At 38.8% G+C, this 19,931-nt stretch overlaps 2 protein-coding genes across 8 annotated transcripts in view; one reads left to right on the forward strand and one right to left on the reverse strand.

Moving 5' to 3' along the window:
• The window catches only part of LOC309348980 (uncharacterized protein), a gene marked incomplete at its 5' end in the record, with an annotated part of 78,490 nt that overhangs the window by 23,249 nt on the left and 35,310 nt on the right, over positions 1–19,931 (forward strand). The window contains one exon of one of the 4 annotated variants that reach the window (XR_014159603.1): positions 9,697–10,074. The exons of the other annotated variants lie outside the window; for them this stretch is intronic. Of the gene's footprint in view, positions 1–9,696; positions 10,075–19,931 lie in introns of those variants that run through there. 4 annotated transcript variants of the gene reach the window in all.
• Positions 1–19,931, reverse strand: part of PREX2 (phosphatidylinositol-3,4,5-trisphosphate dependent Rac exchange factor 2) — a 105,562-nt gene that overhangs the window by 5,938 nt on the left and 79,693 nt on the right. For all 4 annotated transcript variants that reach the window (XM_081873971.1, XM_081873972.1, XM_081873969.1 and 1 more), the window contains exons 28-37: positions 19,579–19,661; positions 18,877–18,967; positions 17,493–17,621; positions 14,584–14,625; positions 13,577–13,794; positions 12,421–12,523; positions 10,539–10,682; positions 8,307–8,421; positions 2,513–2,579; positions 361–551 (exon numbers count right to left, since the gene is read on the reverse strand). In XM_081873971.1, the coding sequence (XP_081730097.1) occupies positions 361–551; positions 2,513–2,579; positions 8,307–8,421; positions 10,539–10,682; positions 12,421–12,523; positions 13,577–13,794; positions 14,584–14,625; positions 17,493–17,621; positions 18,877–18,967; positions 19,579–19,661 (1,183 nt within the window). The remainder of the gene's footprint in view (positions 1–360; positions 552–2,512; positions 2,580–8,306; positions 8,422–10,538; positions 10,683–12,420; positions 12,524–13,576; positions 13,795–14,583; positions 14,626–17,492; positions 17,622–18,876; positions 18,968–19,578; positions 19,662–19,931) is intronic.

Raw genomic sequence — 19,931 nt, forward strand, 5'->3', positions numbered from 1 at the left:
AGAAGCAGCATGCATTTAATTTTTGTTACGTAATCTCTCTCTTACTCAAGTGAAACCCAGCTTGCAGTGTGGCACCTAAGACAATCTAGACAATGTTATTAGCTATTTAAGAGCAACACCAGAGTAGAGCAGTTCACAAGGAGATAGCTCTCAACCACATTTGGGACAACAACATTTTTAATACATGTTTTACATAATGTAAAAAATAGTGTTACATATCCTTATGCTATGCCACCTCACAGTCAGTTACAAGAGCTGTACACACATGTTCAGTTCTGAATAAAAAAGGTTTTAATAAATCATTATTATTGGAACTGGGTGGCAATAGCAGCTATCAAGAAAAGTGATAAATTACCATACCGGTGAACTCCGCTATTGCACATGATGATATGGCAAGCTCCGAGTCTGCTACAGAGTTCTGAAGAGACTGACAGCAGTCCAACTCCTGAGGCACTGCATGCTGTGTAAGCACAGGATGCTGTGCGCTTGGATCTTATGAATGACACCATCAGTCGGTAAAGTTCATCCAGAGAATTGATGGGCCGCATCAGCTGCAAGTAAGTGAAAATGCTGCTGTCATTAACATATACTCACTGTCTCAAGAAGAAAGTAATGAATTCTAAGTTCATCAAAAACCAAACTATAATTTCTCTTAATGACATGAGAATAAATAAATTCAGAGCATAGGTACCATGGCATGCTGAAGACAGCCTATTTGTCCATGTAGAAGATAAGTAACTTTAGGTCCCATTACAGTGGTACCTTGGTTGCTGAACGTAATCCGTTCCGGAAGACCGTTCGACTTCCAAAATGTTCGACAACCGAACCGAGGCGCAAAGGGAGAATTTCAATTTCAATTGTGAAAATTGAAAAACATGCAGCAGAAGCCATTCGACTTCCAAGGCGCGTTCGAAAACTGAAGCAATTACTTCTGGGTTTTGGGCATTCGAAAACCGAAACGTTCAGCTTCCGAGACACTCGAAAACCGAGGTACCACTGTACTAGGACAAAGACAGGCAAAGTTGTAGCTGGCCCTTTTAGCAATTATGTAACAAAAGATCAAACAAAAGATTGTTCTTTAATTAGGCAATGAAAGGAAATTAACAGTGGGAACTTTTTAAACAGGCAGATTACACTTTCTAGTGAGACAAAGAAAGGAAATGGAACTAATGAATTGTCATACTTACAATAGAGATCCCCCCCCCCGAAAACTCTCTCTTATATTCACATTCTCAAGGAAGACAGGGTTGTCACTCCAGAGAGCTCTACTGATTTTGGCTGCTAACAGTTCCTTTAGTGGGGTACGAGAGCTGGGGGGGGGAATTCACATATGACAACCAATGCACCACCCCTTTGGTTTCAAATAGTACACGGTAGACAAGTCTAAAAAGCCTGGGACACAAATTTTCACGGTCCTCTAACAACTATGATGGCTCATTTACCAGAAGTAATGTATTTAGCGTTAACTCTGGAAGTGTATATTCGATTCTGGCCAAACTAAGCCTCCTAGAGCCTTTGTGTCACAGGCTTTTTAGACTTACTGCCAACCTAGCAGTTCGAAAGCACGTCAAAGTGCAAGTAGATAAATAGGTACCGCTCCGGCAGGAAGGTAAACGGCATTTCCGTGCACTGCTCTGGTTCGCCAGAAGCAGCTTAGTCATGCTGGCCACATAACCCGGAAGCTGTACGCCATCTCCCTTGGCCAATAAAGCGAGATGAGCACCGCAAGCCCAGAGTCGGGCATGACTGGACCTAATGGTCAGGGGTCCCTTTACCTTACCATGTACTATCTGAAATCAAAGGCGTGCGTTGGTTGCCAGACGTGCAATATATTAGCATTATTTTCAGCTCTTCTACCCCACTACTGCTGCCCTTTCTATTCCATTTCTGATGCTTGTGCCTCCTGTTTTATGCTTTAAGGTTCATACATATGCACTTGCCCAAAATAGCCACTTATAAAGGTGTCATCTTATTAGCTTACATAAGTAAGTTTACACTCTGCCTCCATGACTGGAAGCTGTGTACTTTTGAATACCAGTTGCTGGAAATTGCAGGAGGGGAAAGTGCTCTAGTGCTTGGATGCTGCTTGCAGGCTTCCTGTAGGCATCTGGTTGGCCACTGTGAGAACAGGATACTGGACTAAATGGGCCATTGGCCTGAACCAGCAGGCTTTTCTTAGGTTCTTAAGTCAGCCATTCTATGTATAAACATGGGCATATGTTTCTCTACAGAGAAAACAAATATGGCAGCAGCAGCACTGGAAAGTATGGTATAGTTGAGTGAGCTCTGCATTGTGAGTAACCTAATTCTCTGAAACATAAGAAACTTCCCTGATAAGGACCCTAAGGAATAGGTTCCCCTCCTTCACATGATCAATCCAGTTTTTAAGCTTAGCATGTCTCAAGAAATACAATGTTTTCCTTGTGGATAATATGCATTGCACTATTGCTCTTAAGGGATACCTAATTCGGATGATGAAACAGTTTAATTAACACATCCTTATTTCGTTTACCTTATCTATATAAGCAGCTTTTGATGTTGAATTAGGTGGAAGATTTGACTTGTCCAGGTAAAATGCCCTGAAAAAAATAAACATCTACAATGGGTTAATTGTTCAAGAGCTTTTATAATGTACTTTTAAAGCAAAGACCTTTAGCCTCTTTGTGGCATTTTTAAAGCATTCACAACACAAAGAACCATCATGCAAATTAGTGATGGGCAAATGTTAATTTAATGCAACCCTCCCTTGAAACTTATTGTGAAAAATATTAATAATTTTGAGGCAAGCTGTCCTGAAAATTAAATGTACTCCACCATATGGTGCAAGCCAAAGCTTTCATTAATATAAAATATGCTAACCCTTGGAAACAGACTTAGTTAAAAGTTGTAGAATGAGAAAATCTTAGTTTGCATTACAAAAGTAATCCTTTAGAATATATGATCTTCACAGGGTCATGTTTACAGCAGCTTGCATATGATTTACTGCAATTAGTAATAGTCTGGAAAAGTAGATCATGAATGGGTAGTTCAGGACCCAGGTTCAAATACTTTACTTTCAGCTGAACAAATGAAGAGCACTTTTTTTATTTGATGGGTCTTGATTTTATGGTCTACAAAATAACCATGAAGGAATCAGTCAACACCAAGCATAGCACCCCGGGAGCTATGCATATTCTGGGGTGTGCTATCGCCTTCCTTCCATTTGTGTTTGTCGTGCTTATGAGGAGAATAAAATGATTTGAACCCTGCCTGTATGGGTGCCTGGGGACTAGCTCTAGCACAGTAATTGCTAGCATGCTTCACTAGCTGGTTGAGTTGGGGTGGGAGGATACTGTGGTGTCATATTGCAATTTCTCTGTGCAGTGATGCCAGGGCTGCTATTATGTTCTTTCCCCTGTGTCACAAGTTCTTTAGTTATTTCCATATATTGAGTATATTAGTGGCAGCACAGCCCACAAGCTGCCACTGGTGGTGTTCCATTGGACACCACTCATGTTTGTCATTTTTTATTTTATTTTTACACTCTTTTGGTATTTTTAAAGAATGTGTTGTTCCCATCTCTTCCTGGGCTGAGCATGCATTGTATTTGGCAGCCATTTTACCAGCAAAGCAGAAACATTTATCTGTTTCCTGTGTAATACAAATATAGGACAGTTCAGCCCTCGCACAAGATTGGTTTTCAGAGTGCAACTTATGTGAACATGAAATAATTAATACTACTAAGTATTATTATTCTTTATTAAATTTGTATGCCACCCTTCATCCAAAGATCTCAGGGTGGTTCAAACCATGAAAATACAAAATAAAAGTGAAATGCATAACAAAAACAAAACAAACCCATAACCCACCCTCCTACAAACACATTTAAAATGTTAATCAGCCCAAGGCCTGGTTGAAGACGAATGTTTTCATCTGGCACCTAAAGTAGCTGACACTTGTAGAAAATTTGAAAGTGCTACACTTGTATAGCTTTGTACAATATGATCTTCTGTATTATTGAGAACACGGTGAGCTGAGGACAGCATACAAATTTCCAAAGTACTTCACTTAATTACTAAATGCCTGTTTAGGACCTTAATCAAATGTTACGAGGAAAGCTAATGGGAAACTTGGAGTAATGCCCAAAGCAAGGCAGTATTTTCTAATCTGCCTAGAGTGACAAGTGTGAAATCATAATACTTACTCCATGGATAGGCAAACTAAGGTCCAGGGGCCGGATGCGGCCCAATCACCTTCTAAATCCAGCCTGTGGATGATCCAGAATCAGCGTGTTTTACATGAGTAGAATGTGTGCTTTTATTTAAAATGCCTCTCTGGGTTATTTGTGGGGAATAGGAATTTGTTCATTATTTTTTTCAAAATATAGTCCAGCCCCCCACAAGGTCTGAGGGACAGTGGATCAGCCCCCTGCTGAAAAAGTTTGCTGACCCCTGACTTACTCAATGTGTAGAAAATATTAGCTTTGCCATTCTGAAAATGTGGGAGAAATTTTTTTAAAAGGTAGAAATTATATAGGAGTAAGACCCATTTCAGCTGAATGAGAATTGTTGTTATGGGAACATGCCTTACATATAACAAGATAAGGTTTAAAGCTGCCATTTGATGTTTGGAACAAATCATAGTTTCCACATTATATTTGAATACAAGAGATTGGTTTGTTGAAATCATGTATACCGGTAACTATACAGCAACCAGGATCGAATGGTAATTAGGTCTAAACTTATCTAAATCATGCACCATAGAAAACAAGGTCAGGGAAATAAAAAGTCAGGAAGTGCAATAAAAGAACATATGAGATACAGTTGAATTCCAAATATGGTCATGGTTTAAACACACACACGCCCACACACACACTTTTTATTATAATATATTTTCTAAATTCTACCAACATTTCTTATGTATTCTCATGCTTTATATTTTGTAATATAGCTTCATTTGCATGGTCACAGCAAGCAAATTGAAGGTCTAATGACTACTAATTTCGTTGTGAATAAAAATCTCATTACTAAAATTTTGTTTGCAATTCTAACTCTTTTTTATATTTCACTATAGTACTCCATTGATCATATATGTTTACACAGAATCGTAGACTTCTTGAATTATGAAATATTAAATTTGTGATGTTATTTGGAAGCAACATGTTTATTGTGTATTCTGAATTGTAAAACACAAATTTAAGCTGGCTATTGTTAGAATTATCATTGGTGTAGTTGTCATACTGTACCCCTGCTTAACTCTGAAAAGTGAAGAAAAGGGAAAAAGTACTTATAGAGGACAAAATACGTATTTGTCCTCACAAAGAAGATGGAGTTACTAAGTGAGCTTTCTCAGTATCTCTACTGTTCAGATAATAAAAAGGATTTGGGAAATCCCCAGAACAGGGAGAAGTCCTATTGTACAGGCAGAAGCCCTTTACCAACCAGATGATTTTGGTATAGCCCAACCTTTACACCTGTGTTGTTGCAATCAACATTTCCTTTGCTTCTAAAATTCTATTAAAATATAAGAGACAGGAAGAAATTTTCAATAAGAAAAATACATGGCAGACGGATGATCTCCATAATTATTTATTTTGTAGTATGATTGGGAAATGCTGTTTTAGACTTCTAAACTTTATTTTTCTTACACAAGGAAGACTTCCTTGTAAGAAATAAAAGAGGGCAAAAATCCATTAAAAATATTTATTTGAATAAATGCAAATAACTATTAAGCAAATCAGGTTTGCTTTCAGCTGAAAGGCATATCTTTCATAAAGTTGAAATAGTAATTAACTATTCCTGGTTGAAAGGAATTCATTTATCAATTTTGCTCTAGTGCACAACTGGAGAATTCAAATTGTCAAAAGAGGCATGTGGATAGGGAGCTATTAGCAGAAGATTTGTTTTCTGTAAATGAGTTCACACAAAATATTCTTCCAATGGATTGCATCTTATGCTTGGGAAGGACCACATTTGTTTCCACAGAAGAATGGAGAACACTGGCCACGGGGAAGCATTTTCCACAATGTTTTAAGCAGCTTGTATAAGATATAGTTCTGAATCTACTACCCAAATTACATGGTAGTTACTCTGGCGCATTCCAAGTTTGGAGGCCCTGGTTAGACTGCAGACAGGTCAGCTGCCAGCCTACGATATTGTAGCTGCATATGATGTCCCCAAACTTCTCACTCACATTAATTCTGCTGCTCCTGGTGTGTGCATAAGTAAGGCAGTGACACCAGGCACTTTGGGCATGCAACCCAGTGTTCAAATCAGTTCTGCTTCTGTGGTCTCCACACAAGTGCCCTTGTAATAGCCAGGTTCTCCTGTGGTGAGTATTGGAGGAGCTGAAAACAGGACTGCCACAATTAAGATGGTAAGGCTGGAAAGTATTGGCATGCAGCCTTCAGCTCCAACTAGCACTGTCCTGCAAGTTCTTGCTGGCTGCCATGGCCGTGGTAAAGAGGATGGGCCAATATGGCATATGCTGGAGCCAGGCCCACTTAGATTCCATAAGATAAAAGAGAAAATCAGATGTAAAGAGCAAGAGATATGAAAAAAAATGAAATTTTATTTCATTTTAGAATTGATTTATGGTAATGCATTACTACTGTATTTGATTTCTTCCTTTCACCTAATTTCCCAAGATTATGATGAGATTAACTGATTTAATCAAAAGCTCCTGTAATTATTCTATGTTTATAATGCTATGCCTAAATTTTTGCTAATGTATCACTAAGTTCCCCATAGCTCTTAATAACTGCTGAGCTTTCATATACACCGCAATAAAGGTGTTTAAAAATCTTTGCTGACTTAATTACTTTCTCCCTTTTGAGCAGCATCTTACCATCAGCAAAACATAAGGTCAGGGTAAATTTACACCATTAACCTCTCCCCCAACTTGAAAACAGAAAATCAGCATACCATTTTTCTTGCAAAAATGCCAAGGAAACAGAACTAGTAAAGTCTAATTATAAAACACAACAGCAATCTGGCTGAAAGTTTGACAAGAATATATAGAGCCATTAAAATGAGACTAGGGCAGATGCTAAAAGATTTATCTGCACCTTTCTAAATTCTCAAGGTAAGTAGTTTCCTGACTATTACCATGCCTTTGCTGATTGCAGCACCCTGGTTTTTCACCTAGTACACAGTGTGTTCCTTATAGGCTACCATGTATATGTTGAAATCTGGAGCAAATGGGAAGTGAGGAATTTCACAGCAGACTGGCTTTTATTGTCTCTTCAGAAGCAGCATGGTGTGCATTGGAATGGAATTAGGTCAGTAGGGTTTGGAAGAATGTCCCGTCTTGTAGATGCTTAAACCTGCAGCCTAGTTAACTCTGTCTTGTCTCCTGTTTTCCTTCAAAACATTTGGCAAACTACTTGTATCAGTTTATATTAAAATTATAGAGAATCATAATGTTTATGAAGCTTGAAATGAACATCAGGTATGTGTGCTTCTCCCTTCCCTTGCCCCACCTCTCCACTCCTCCTGTGCTGGCTTCAGCAAGGAAATCCTGGTGGTGTTCTAACTCTAAGTTACCTATTATGTCCAAAATGGGGAACTCTGGTTTAATATTTCAGCAATTTCTTACCTACCCTTCACCACAAGATCCCAGTGGTGGTTGCAACCATATAATCATACAATATTAAAATATAACAAAACAATTTAGAACAAACCAGAGAATGTACATCAGACAACAGGCATGGTCTCTTAACCAGGATATTAGGATATGAACTGATTCAGTACAAGAGGGGAATGTACATGTGGACCTGGTGCTCATTCCCTTTGTAAACTACAGTTTATTTATGAAGTTGGAGCATTACATCCAAACCGTCTTTCTGCATATGAGAGTACAAACACTTGCAAGAAACACTACAGAATGTTAAGAATTATTTTTAATAAGCGAATTAGTCAAACTAGTTGCATTTAAGATAATGATGTTGCTGCTGCTATTTATACAGGGGCATCAGTATGCATAGTGCTTTCCAGAGACTAGAGAACAGTTCCCTACTGTGAAGAGTTTCCAGTCTAAAATTTGCAAAGAAGAGGAAGGGGTGGCAATATTCATTTATTCAGTTGCACATGCTTAGGCTGAGTTGCAATAGGGCATGGGAGCCATACTGACTAAAATTTAGGTATTCCTACCTGAACTAATTTGTAGGTCAGGTTGATAGCAATGCATGTTAATAATAATTTGCAATCCTAAAAGATGCTTGTGCTTAGAGAGCCACTAAATAGGACTTCACTTGCCCTTTACTTGTTTCAAGAGTGTGACTCAAATAGTTCTTGGATAAGACACATATAGATAAGCAATTACCTTACCTGAGTTTTTGGTTATATTGTTTCACTTTTTCCAATGAAGCTGCATTAATCTGGGCTTGAAATTCTTCTACTGATACATTGTCCCTGTAATAATAGCCTTCCATGCTTTCTAGGGCTACAAAAGAAAATTAATATAAGTATCTATATGATTCTTTTCCAATTAAAATATGTCTAAGATATGCTGAAGCCGCCTGAATGGATCCACAGTCAGGATCTCATATCATGGGAGCTGCCTATGTGTGTTCGGCAGACTCTGCAGACATATATGCAGCCTCCTATAGATGGTGTGGAATGAATACAGAGAGTGCAGCAATAGGTTCAGTGCCATAGTCCCTCTCTCTCTTTCATATGATTTCTAATTTCTGTACTGTTTCTGTCACTGCAATTAGAAGGAACCATTTCAATTTATTCTTCAAGTATTGGCAATGCTCCTTACACATCCAGCTAGGTATGCATAGGATTGCAGCCTTAATCTTTATTCATTGCTGAGTCTTTACCTACTCATTTAACAAGAACTTATGCAAATCTAAAGCTGATAAAATTAGAACTTAATAGGTGAGTAATCTCATTATTACATTGAAATTGGAACACGGTAATTGACATTTGAGGGAAGGAGCATATTAATAAAAGATTTTGCAATTAGGAATCGCACCACTTTGATATTATAAAATTTTGAGGACTTGTCCCTCTAGGGAACAACTTGAAAATGTTCCCAATAAACACAATTTTGTTGCAAACAGCATGTGGGTTCACAGCCTTAACTGTATACTGAATATTAATTCTGCTAAAAGTTCATTAAATGGCCAGTTAATAAATAATTCATTTCTTGCCCAATCGCTTGCGTGCTATAAAAGTCCTTAGCTTTCTTTCTGTACAAAAGATAGTTAATGATGTTGGTCAAATTATATACCCTTATCCTTGAATTAGAGTCATAACTAGCACATGGGACCGTACAACCTACAGAGGTGCTTATTCAATAATCCTGGAATAGGGGTCAGTTTAAAGGCATTTTCTTTTTCCATTTCAGCAAGAATAGAAAATGACTGCATATAATAACTCCAAATCTAATTCCAACTCTAGTCATAGTTAAATCCTAGACAAGAATGCACGTCTTCACATGCCTTCATCTAGTTCAATGAGGTCCAGATATTTATTGCAATGTACAGTGGTACCTCGGGTTAAGTACTTAATTCGTTACGGAGGTCCGTTCTTAACCTGAAGCACCACTTTAGCTAATGGGGCCTCCCGCTGCCGCCGCACCACTGGAGCACAAGTTCTGTTCTCATCCGGAAGCAAAGTTCTTAATCCGAGGTACTATTTCTGGGTTAGTGGAGTCTGTAACCTGAAGCATATGTAACCCGAGGTACCACTGTATATCATATAATTATAGAACTGTAAGTCTCTACCAGAGAAGAATGGCAAACCAAACTGATGGACTATGCTGAGATGGCAAAGCTGACTGGAAAACTCAGAAACAAAGAAAATAAAAACTTTATAAAATTATAAGTTACTTAGGAGACCACTGTACGCAGACGGAAACAAGAGCAGGATTTTGATTCATTTGTAGTGTAAAAATCACTATGGGCAGTATGGTTTGCTATAAAAATTGGAGTATGGATGAATATGCAGTTGTAGATGTTTAAAATGAGACCCTATGGAGGGTATGGGGGGAAGTCTTGTGATTCGGAGAATCTCTTTATACTGATATGTTTTTATAGTTTATGTTTATTTGTACTTTGTATTTCTAAAACCAATAAAAATTATTTCATTAAAATAAAATACTACTACTACTACTACTACTACTAATAATAATAATAATAGAATTGTAGAGTTGGATGGAACCACAAGGGTCATCTAGTCCAACCTCTGTACAATGCAGGAATATTTCACCCAACATAGGTCTTGAACCCATAGCCCTGAGATTAAGAGTCCCATGCTCTTTCAGATGAACTAATCCCAGCAGATAGGACAATCTGCATCCAGTATTGGATGTTCATCCATACCAACTACTGGGTATTGAGTTTTGTTTGTTTGGGTTTTTTGCAGTCTGTATATATATGACAAGTTCAAACTTTCAAGGCAGTGTCCAAATAGCTGGAAGTGAACAACAACAACAGCAAAAATGAACACTAAAATTTGCATCAGGTTGTAGTCGCGCACAATGTGTGCGATTAGCATCATACAAAAATAACATGACTTCCTACAGAATGCTTGAGAAGACTGCCAGCATACCTTGTGCAAAGAGGACGGGGTAAATTTTAAATCCTCCACCATTCTTCAGTCTTTGAGGAAGCTGTTCAAAATTGTAACTATTAAGATAAAAGTAAACTTTCAAGGCTTGCCGGCTTCCTTCTGCTTGATATGTGATTGGCATATCTAAAGAAGAAAAGAAAAATGTTACAGTTATATCAAATGCTAACACCCGGTCAGTATTTTTGCTACAAAAAGCTTCAAGTTAATTGACTGAGCCAACATTTCTCATGCTGGGGAAGTGGGAAAGGAGCTGAGTGTGAGAGAAGAAAGCCAGGGTTGTATGGTAGCTAAATGGTCAACTAGATCTGGGGAAATCCAGGTTCAAAACCCCTCTTGCCAGGAAGCTCACTAGATGGCCCTGAACCACTCTTAGCCTAACCCAGTGTTTCCCAACCGGTGTTCCGCGGCACACTAGTGTGCCGCGAGACGTTGCCTGGTGTGCCGTGGGAGGGAGGTGGGCGAGTTGGGCGGCGAGAGGTGGGGCGGCGGCGGCGAGCACACGCGGGGCGGCGAGCGAGCTCCCTCCCACATCCCATCGCCGCTCGCTTCGGTCGGCCGCCCCGTGCTCCGCGCTGGTGTTGGCCAGCCTTGCGCACCCGGGGGATCTCCCCCCGAGAGCGCAAGGCTTGCGGGCGGAAGCCGGCAGCACGGAGCATGGGGCGCCCTTTGGAGGCCGGCCTGTGCTCCGCGCTGGTGTTGGCCAGCCTTGCGCACCCGGGGGATCTCCCCCCGGGAGCGCAAGGCTTGCGGGCGGCAGCTGGCAGCGCGGAGCACGGGGCGCCCTTCGGAGGACGCCCCGTGCTCCGCGCTTGTGTTGGCAAGCCTTGCGCACCCGGGGGGCGCGTGGGGCGCCCTGAAACAGAGGGTTCCCCATGCTGCGGACTGTAGCCTGCCGCCCGACGCGCGGGGCGCCCTGAAGCAGAGCGCCCCTCGCGCCAGGCAGACATGGGCCAGCCCCACAAGCTCGGGGGACAGCGGGGAGGCGCAGCACCGCCATCCCACTGTTCCCCGACCTGGTTTGGGGGGGGGGAAATAAAGGAAAAAATTTTTTCCTTTATTTCCCCCCCCCAAAAAAAGTAGGTGCGTCCTATGGGACGGAGCGTCCTATGGGACGAAAAATACGGTACTTACTATTTCATAATAAAGTAATTATAAAATACTTTCTTTGTGTTTATTTGATGCCTATTAAAGAGAGTTACTTTATATATAGTCAATATAGGCACAGAGTTAATTTTTTAAACATTTTCTAATGGTGGTGTGCCTTGAGATTTTTTTCATGAAACAAGTGTGCCTTTGCCCAAAAAAGGTTGGGAAACACTGGCCTAACCTACTTCACAAGATTGGTGCAAGGATGATATGGGAGTGGGGAGTACCATGTACGCTGCCTTGAGCTCATTGCTCACACATGCCTGGCTCCTAGCCCTTTTTCAGTCTGTCGGATTCCTTTCAGGCCCTGGTCCCAGGGACTTGGGCCTCCAGCACACACATACACCTCATTGGGCTGCCTATAGTTACCATAATTAGCATTAACATCAGTGCACACATGACATTGCACCATTGTTAAGTTAAAGGAAGGGAAAGGGCAGGGGATCGCCCATAATAGGAAAGTTGGGTAATTTTGGTAGTATGTGAAAGCCACAAGTTCCATTCACCTAACAATGTTTAGAAAGTTGGGACTTGGACATCTGCACTGGGATTTAAGACTAAAATTATATTAATTCCAAAGCTATATAAAACACCCAACCATTACATATGCAGGTGATATGATACAAGTTAGAAAAGATAAAGCTTCTATGCATTTATACCATACTATATTTTGAAGTAGCAATGGAAGGACGAACATTTATTTTATAATACTCACTTGCAACTAGAGGCTCTTGTTCAGATTGTTTAAAAGAAAATGTAACTTTCTCCAAGTCAAACAGTGCAACCAATGTGTCTTCTAGCATAGCTTGTTCATCAGCCTGAAATATATATATATGAGTCTATTAAAGATGCTAGATTGATGTATATCATTATTTACATTAACTGCAGGTGGTCACATCCTGTTTCAGTAGTTAACCCAATTAACTCATGAGTGCATGAAGATTGATGTATTTCTATTGACTTTGCACTCCATCATCTGCTGTCAAAAGATGACTGTTAGCAAGGATGAAATATAGCAGGTTAATTTACCATTTGCTATGTTTAATCTTATCAAATTGTAATTGTGTTTCATGCAAATGAGTAAGCTCAGAAATTCTGCACAGCAAGCTATGCTTAAATGCTTAAAATGATTTTTGTGTTACAATATTTAATACTTTTGAAATGCAACTTTGTGTATTATTGTGGCTTATAAAATAAACTGTAATCTTCTCAGTGCACTTTATTGAACAAGGGGAGCATTCCTCCAGAACTTTGCCAGAAGGTAAAACTTACAGTAGCTATAACAGAAATCAAATAATCTGATTCTGAGTAATTATATTTTCTGATACCTTCCCTAGCTTATCAGCATGTTGATTAGAAAAATATAAATTTTGCTTTATATTCAGCTTCTTACTGAAGCCAGAAGCATTAAATAAAATCACCAGAAGAACAGAGATATTTTATCCTTGATACATGTAATATATACACAGACATTTGTAGCTTCCTCAAATGTACATTTAAAAAATAAACAAACAAAAACCAAACACAAATTGATCACAATGCTTAAATAAGCACTTCTACTCCTGAGGCCCCTCAGGATGGTTGCTGTTTGACTGGGTTTCCAGTGGAAACCAAATGTTATTAATGCAAATTAGGGGGGGAAATATAGAATATGCAAAACCTTTCCTTTGCCTATTGGTTCAATGTGTCAGCTTCCTGAAGAATACAGAGCCATTTGAATTAAATTTAGCACTTGTAGTATATTTTTAGAAATAGTATAGGTTTTAGAAAATACACTATGAGCTTCTGGACAGATGTTAATTCCAGATGCCATTGGTCAGGACAATGAGAACATTACACAGAATGGCGCAGCTGCGCACAGGAACTCTCACCAGATTTGGCGACAACAGTGACTGGAAGTGAAGGAGGACACCGGCACTGGATATCTGTTCCAACCATCTTCTGCTGGCCTCTTGTGTCTCCATTTCACACTCTTTGTTATTGTCAAACATCTGATTTAAGGCAGCCATTAACTGTTCTGAAAAAGCACAAACTGTGGCCACCAGACTTTGGCAAAAGACCATGTCTCGCCTGAGCTGTATCTTACTATCTGTGAAGGGCAAAAAATAAATAAGGAGAAATAAATAGACTATAAAGAAAATGCACAATGAATTGTGTCTCTCCTTCAAGAAGCAGTGCCATTATTTTCTTGGGCAAAATGTGACATACACAGCGGCTGTCATGTGTGATAGCACAATGTCACATGTATGCATCCCTTCACGAACTTTGTATATGACAGCAAAAGTTTTGACTCTAAACAATGAATAATTTAGTTATCAAATGCCACTGCATCGCTTGGCACTGGCGACTATATTAGGATTCAGAAGCAGAGCAAGGAAGTCAACTATAGTTCACATTGGTGCTTCTTTTCTACCAACTTTCATTAAAAATTGCCAAATAAGTTGGGTGCCATATGTGTTCAGTCTATAGATTGGTCCCTGATAATTCACTATGTTCTGTCCAGTATAGGCCTGCATATCTCAGCCTCCTGCAACCCCTGCTTTTTTTAAAAAAAAGATGTACTTTAGTGTATCTAGGACTTTTCCTTACTCTTCTTGATCCTAATTTCACTTGTTAAATTTTGCACTAGCTCCCCCATTTCTAAGTATCACCCTTTATCAGACGACTGATACTTCTTCATACTCTTCATCAGTTAGGAAAGGAGGAAATCACATTTAATATATTCACTTCACTTAATAAGGACCACTCAATTTCTATGCTCCATTTTCTTCTATCTTTATGAGTGCCCTTTGAGCTCATGAAAATATAACAAAAATTCTTGGAGAGACTCAGCCAGCTGCTTTGAATAGAAATACTGAAATGGATTCATTAAAATTACCTGTATATTCAAGGAGTGCCAAGAGGGCCCTTGCTTTCACCTCTGGGGAAGAAAAGGACAGACAATTAAGCCAAAATTCTGTTTTGGACTCAGATTTGACTATACTTTGCCCATCTTTCTATTGATTTCTTCCAATCTTCTAATTATACATACAATATCATGCTTATGGTATTCATTTTCCAAATTAAATAATAAAGTGGTCCACTGAATTTCTAGTAAGCTTTGAATACACAAATTTGTGGCTATATGAACATGGTAATTCATATTCTGCAGTACAATCCAACCTATGACTACTCGAAAATAAGCCACATTCATTTTCACGGCAAGTTAAGCAAGTTAAGATTACAGCCTGGCCTTCTAGTTCAACATTTTTAGAAGTTGGTATTTGTTTCTTTCAATCATTTCTTAGAAGCTACCACATGAAGAGTAAAAAAAAAAGGTAAATCTTAATCTTAGTTCTTTAATTAACTAACTATATTGACTTCTAGGAATTCTGTTCTATACAGCAATGGATGCATTTGCAGTGTTGACTATGTCATGTTGAACTGATTCCTGTTCTTATCCCAAATTCATGCCTAAAGATTACCACTGAAGCTGGAATTCTGCTAGAATTTGCATTTGGCTCACTAAGTATATCTAATTAGGATCCCTTAAAATAAAATAAAAAGGACTATCTCATATCCAAGTCAATTTTCCAAATGTATCCTTTTTCTTTATTCCTCAATCTGTCACTCATGTACTCTGTGCTGATTTTTGTTTCTTCCCAGGGCTGCACTTACTGGTTCCAGCCTCTCTCACTCCTGGATTCATGAACGTCAACTTACTGGTTCCAGGTTCTATGCTTATTTATTAGAAAATTATGCTGCTTTATATAATAAAAATTCTTAAGCAGTTTATATAAAAACCAGAAAAACACAAGAATAACCATCAATAACATTCCCTAAAGATAAAAACAAAACAAAAAGTATGCATGACAGATAAAACTGAGCAATGTACAAAACAGAATAGAAAGTGTATGAGTACACAAAATATATAGTTTAAAGAGGCATTAAAAAGTTATTAATGTATCTGCCTCACAAATTACCCCAGGGAGTACATTCCAGAATGTGGACACTACCACTGAAAAGGCCTGCTTCTGCATTGTCAAGAAGTGATAAATTGGTTGGAAGATCTTAAAAAGCTCAGCTTGATCTGTATAGAGGAAAGCAGTCTGTGGTCCCAAGTTTAGAACTTTACATACCAACAAACCCCTAAACTTGCTCTCTTGCAGCTGCAGCTGCAGCTTCCAAACGAAACTCAAGAGTAGTCAGGTTGCCAATGTATGGACAGCCAAATTATCCCTGTCAATGCATGGTCATAGTTGGTAGAAAAATTGAAGCTGGTAAGGTGTATTCTGAGCCACGGAGGTCACCCAGACTGAGTCAGTGATGGATCTAGGAACACCTCAGAACTATACACCTGCTCCTTCAGAGGAGCTATAACCCCATTGAGAGCAGGTGTGCACCCCAACTGTGAGACTTGGGATTGCCCATCCATTGGGTCTCCCATCAGGATTCAGTTGCAGCTTTTTAGCAGTCCTCCTTCCCATGGCTGCATCAAGGCACTGTTTTGGGACATGCATGGCCTCTCTTGATTCAGCTGTTACATAGAAATAGGAATATGCTGGGTGTCATCAGCATATTCATGACATCTTGCCTCAAATTAACTATGATTCTAAACACTATCCTTCTGCCATCACAATCAGCAGAACTTCTCATTAATATCTAGCTAATTTCAGTGAACCAATGCAACTGCCAAATGCATACTGAAATGCACACCAGGCAGCTTAATTAATCATCCTTATCTGTCGCTGGTCACATTACAAGACTTTTTAAAATTCATCTGCTGGCCTTGAATATATTTCACATTGAATTAAACATTTTCACCTACAGTATTTCCTAAGGAAACTAAGTAGCTCTGGTCCATTTTTGTAGGACAACTTTTGTTGTGTATTTCTAATAATCTCCTTTCTATCTAAGTGAACAAACCAAGTGAAATCTTAGAAAAATCATGATATGAATAGAATGAATTTTCTATTTTTATCCTCATTATTCACTACTAAAATCAATTGAAGAGCAGTGAATATTTTAATATTACATCTATGTTTAATCACCAATCATCATTTAATTTGGTATTCTGCGTACACACTAAAAAGAACTATGACCAAAAGCCCAACAGCCCCTGATTTTCATCATAGATTACTTTAGTTAACTTCCATAACAAATCAGCAAAGTTTCAATCACAGCATACTTGGTTCACCAAAATGAGTTTAGATGCGAGTCAAAAGAGATTTTCTGGTCTCTGTTTGGGTATTTGCAAATTCTACATGCAGCTCAGGAGACATTAAATATCTTCAAATTAACTTAAAATACTGATAATGGATTGGGCTTATAATGTGCAGAAAGATGCAGCTTTTATTAAGTAGGAATTTGGACATGTTAGCCAACTATGCTGAGACTATTCCTTTATCCACAAAGTGACTGCAGACAGGATGGGGTGAACTAGCAAGAGAAAACCAATAATCAAGAAGACCCTGTGGAGACTACTGCTACAGCTCAAGCACAAGATATTACTGACGGCTTCTCCAGAGTAGTCCTACCTACTAGTTCCTTGCAGTCACCAGGCAGGATGACTGGAGAAGCTGATATCATAGCTCATGAATTCTCCACATTACATCAAAGAAGGCAATGACGACTCCAATTTCTGAACACAGGTCTAGGGTCTCCCATTAGCAACATTAGTCTCCATTGACTCAGCTAGTCAGGCTACTGGTATTGTTTTGGAATATACATTATTCCTTGAAAGATTCAATAAATCTCACAAGCTCTATCTCAGAAGTATGACAAAACTACCTATGATAAATGAGTTACCTTCAACAAGTTTTCTGATGTTTTGGGAAAGGTTTTGGACACTGCTAGGGAGATTCCAGGGGTCTTGTTTGATGTGAAGTCTCAATCTCTTTGGGCAGCTGAGTTTAGGTCCAATCTCTTGCTGAAACTCTGTTCAAAAGCAAAATTACTTCTTTAATTTGTTATAATTTCATTTTGCTCCATAAGTTTAGTGAACTTAAATATTGAAGTTACAGATAGGTAGCCGTGTTGGTCTGCCATAGTCAAAACAAAACAAATTCCTTCCAGTAGCACCTTACAGACCAACTAAGTCAGTTCTTGGTATGAGCTTTCGTGTGCATGCACACTGAAAGAAGAAGTGTGCATACACTATCTGAAGAAGTGTGCATGCACACGAAAGCTCATACCAAGAACTGACTTAGTTGGTCTTTAAGGTGCTACTGGAAGGAATTTGTTTTGTTTTTAAATATTGAAGGTGAGCCTTCAGATTCATTTCCTTGAGTAAAGACTTGTTGTATTTAAATCTCTGAATAAACATTTTCATTCAACACCAGCACTAATTTAATTGGGCATAAATAGAATGCAACACTTCATAATATATTTTCCAGATAACAACTAACATAATAACCAACATGTTTTAGAAATGCTGTTCAGTAAAAAAATAGGTTAGACTCCTCATAAGAACATGAGGTTTGCAAATAAGTCCAAAAAAGTTAATAGGCCACCTGCTCTGACACTCTTATATAACTTCCAGACACAGCAATCAAACCATGATATTAACCAACGATATATGAAATGGGTCGTATGTGCCCTATTTCCCCTTAGGCACCCCAGATCTCATGAAAATCATATTTTGAACTCTGTTGCTAATTCTGATTGGGGGCAAATTAAGGTTTACACAAGCCAGAATTTTATTTGTAGGCTTATTTGTTTTACTATTAATATTTATAGCCTGCTCTTCAGTCCTGAGTCTTTCAGAATGGCTTACAATGTAAATGTATAAAACACAATAATAAATAAGTGTGAACACAATCTCAATAAAACAATTAAAACACCAGTTCTAAAAGATTACTAATTGACAGTTATTACATTGTTTAAGATGTTGTATAAAAATGGTTGGACAAATAAAAGCATTGCCATGTGAGCGTTCTTGGCGAGAGCATTCAAAAACAGGGGAGGTCCTTTCCCTAGTTATCACTCTCCTAACACAGGTAACAGAACACATAGGACAGTCTCAGAGAAATATCTTGAAATTCAGGCTGTTTCATGTGACAGAATAGAACCCTTTCATATTAAAAAATATTCTTCTTTTTTTTTTTAACTCCAGTGCCATATTAACAGGTGTATCTATCTTCTGTTTCTGTTTGAAACCCCATTGACTGCCATACTAGGGTTTGAATATTACCTTGCAAGCTTCGACCTGGTGTGAAGAACTTTGTCTGCTCAAAAGCTCTTGCCACTGCTGGTCCTTTCAGTAGATTGATAATTGAATCTACCTGTAGAGTTGAAAAGCAATTGAATGGTGAAAACGTAACTAGCTTTTTGTAAAGTTTATGTTGGATCCATTGAGACAAAGACAAAAGGTAGGCGCAAGTTTTCCCTTTGGGACAAACAGAAGCTTTGGTGTAAGATCAGTAATATGAGTATGGAAAGGGTGAAATTCCTCTCTGCCAGTGCTGCAGTTGTAATCTGACCCCATACTCCATGTTTGCTTTTAACTTTAAAGAATTGCGCAGAGGCCAGGGGCTGGTATTAGGTTTCCTGGGGACATGTACTAAGTCAGACCACATTGGTGAACTAGCTGGACTGGCAGGGACCCTCTAGGATTTCAAGACTAAGGTCTTTTCCCAGCCCTACCTAGAGATGCTAGGGATTGAACCAAGGACCTTTTGCATGCAAAGCAGGCTCATGCCTAAGAATACATTCTAGAGAAGAATAAATATCTAAGGCACAGCATTTAAAATAATGATGCAAGCCAGAAAGAGAGGGGAAATTGCTTCAGATAATTTTCACAATGCATCCCTGTATAGTCTCATTTTATTAGAAGATAGCACTGTTTTTGCACCGCAAAAAGGTCATAGAATCATAGATGGTAATAATTGAATACCTGACCAAAAAGATGTTCCAGACAACCATGGAGTTTATCCTGCTTGTCATGAGAGATGCGTATACTTAAAGGAAGTTCATCACCTATTAAAACAATATTTGAAATTCTTATGAGCTTTTGAATTTAACAAACTGTACAAACCTTACACGTGGATCACTTTGTTGCACAGAAAAGGGGTCTAATATTGCTGCCATATGTGATGGCACTGCTTCTGCTTCCAGGACAGGATATTCCAAAGGTGAAATGACCATCTCATTCCTTTTCCTACTATAGCTGCTTTCCTTTTAGCTTTCCTCACAGTTTTATTGATGCTCACTGCAGCCTATCTAATCCATTTCATTCCTCACCCCAGT

This window comes from Podarcis erhardii (assembly GCF_964252035.2).
Source record: "Podarcis erhardii genome assembly, chromosome: 8".
Taxonomy (NCBI): domain Eukaryota; kingdom Metazoa; phylum Chordata; class Lepidosauria; order Squamata; family Lacertidae; genus Podarcis; species Podarcis erhardii.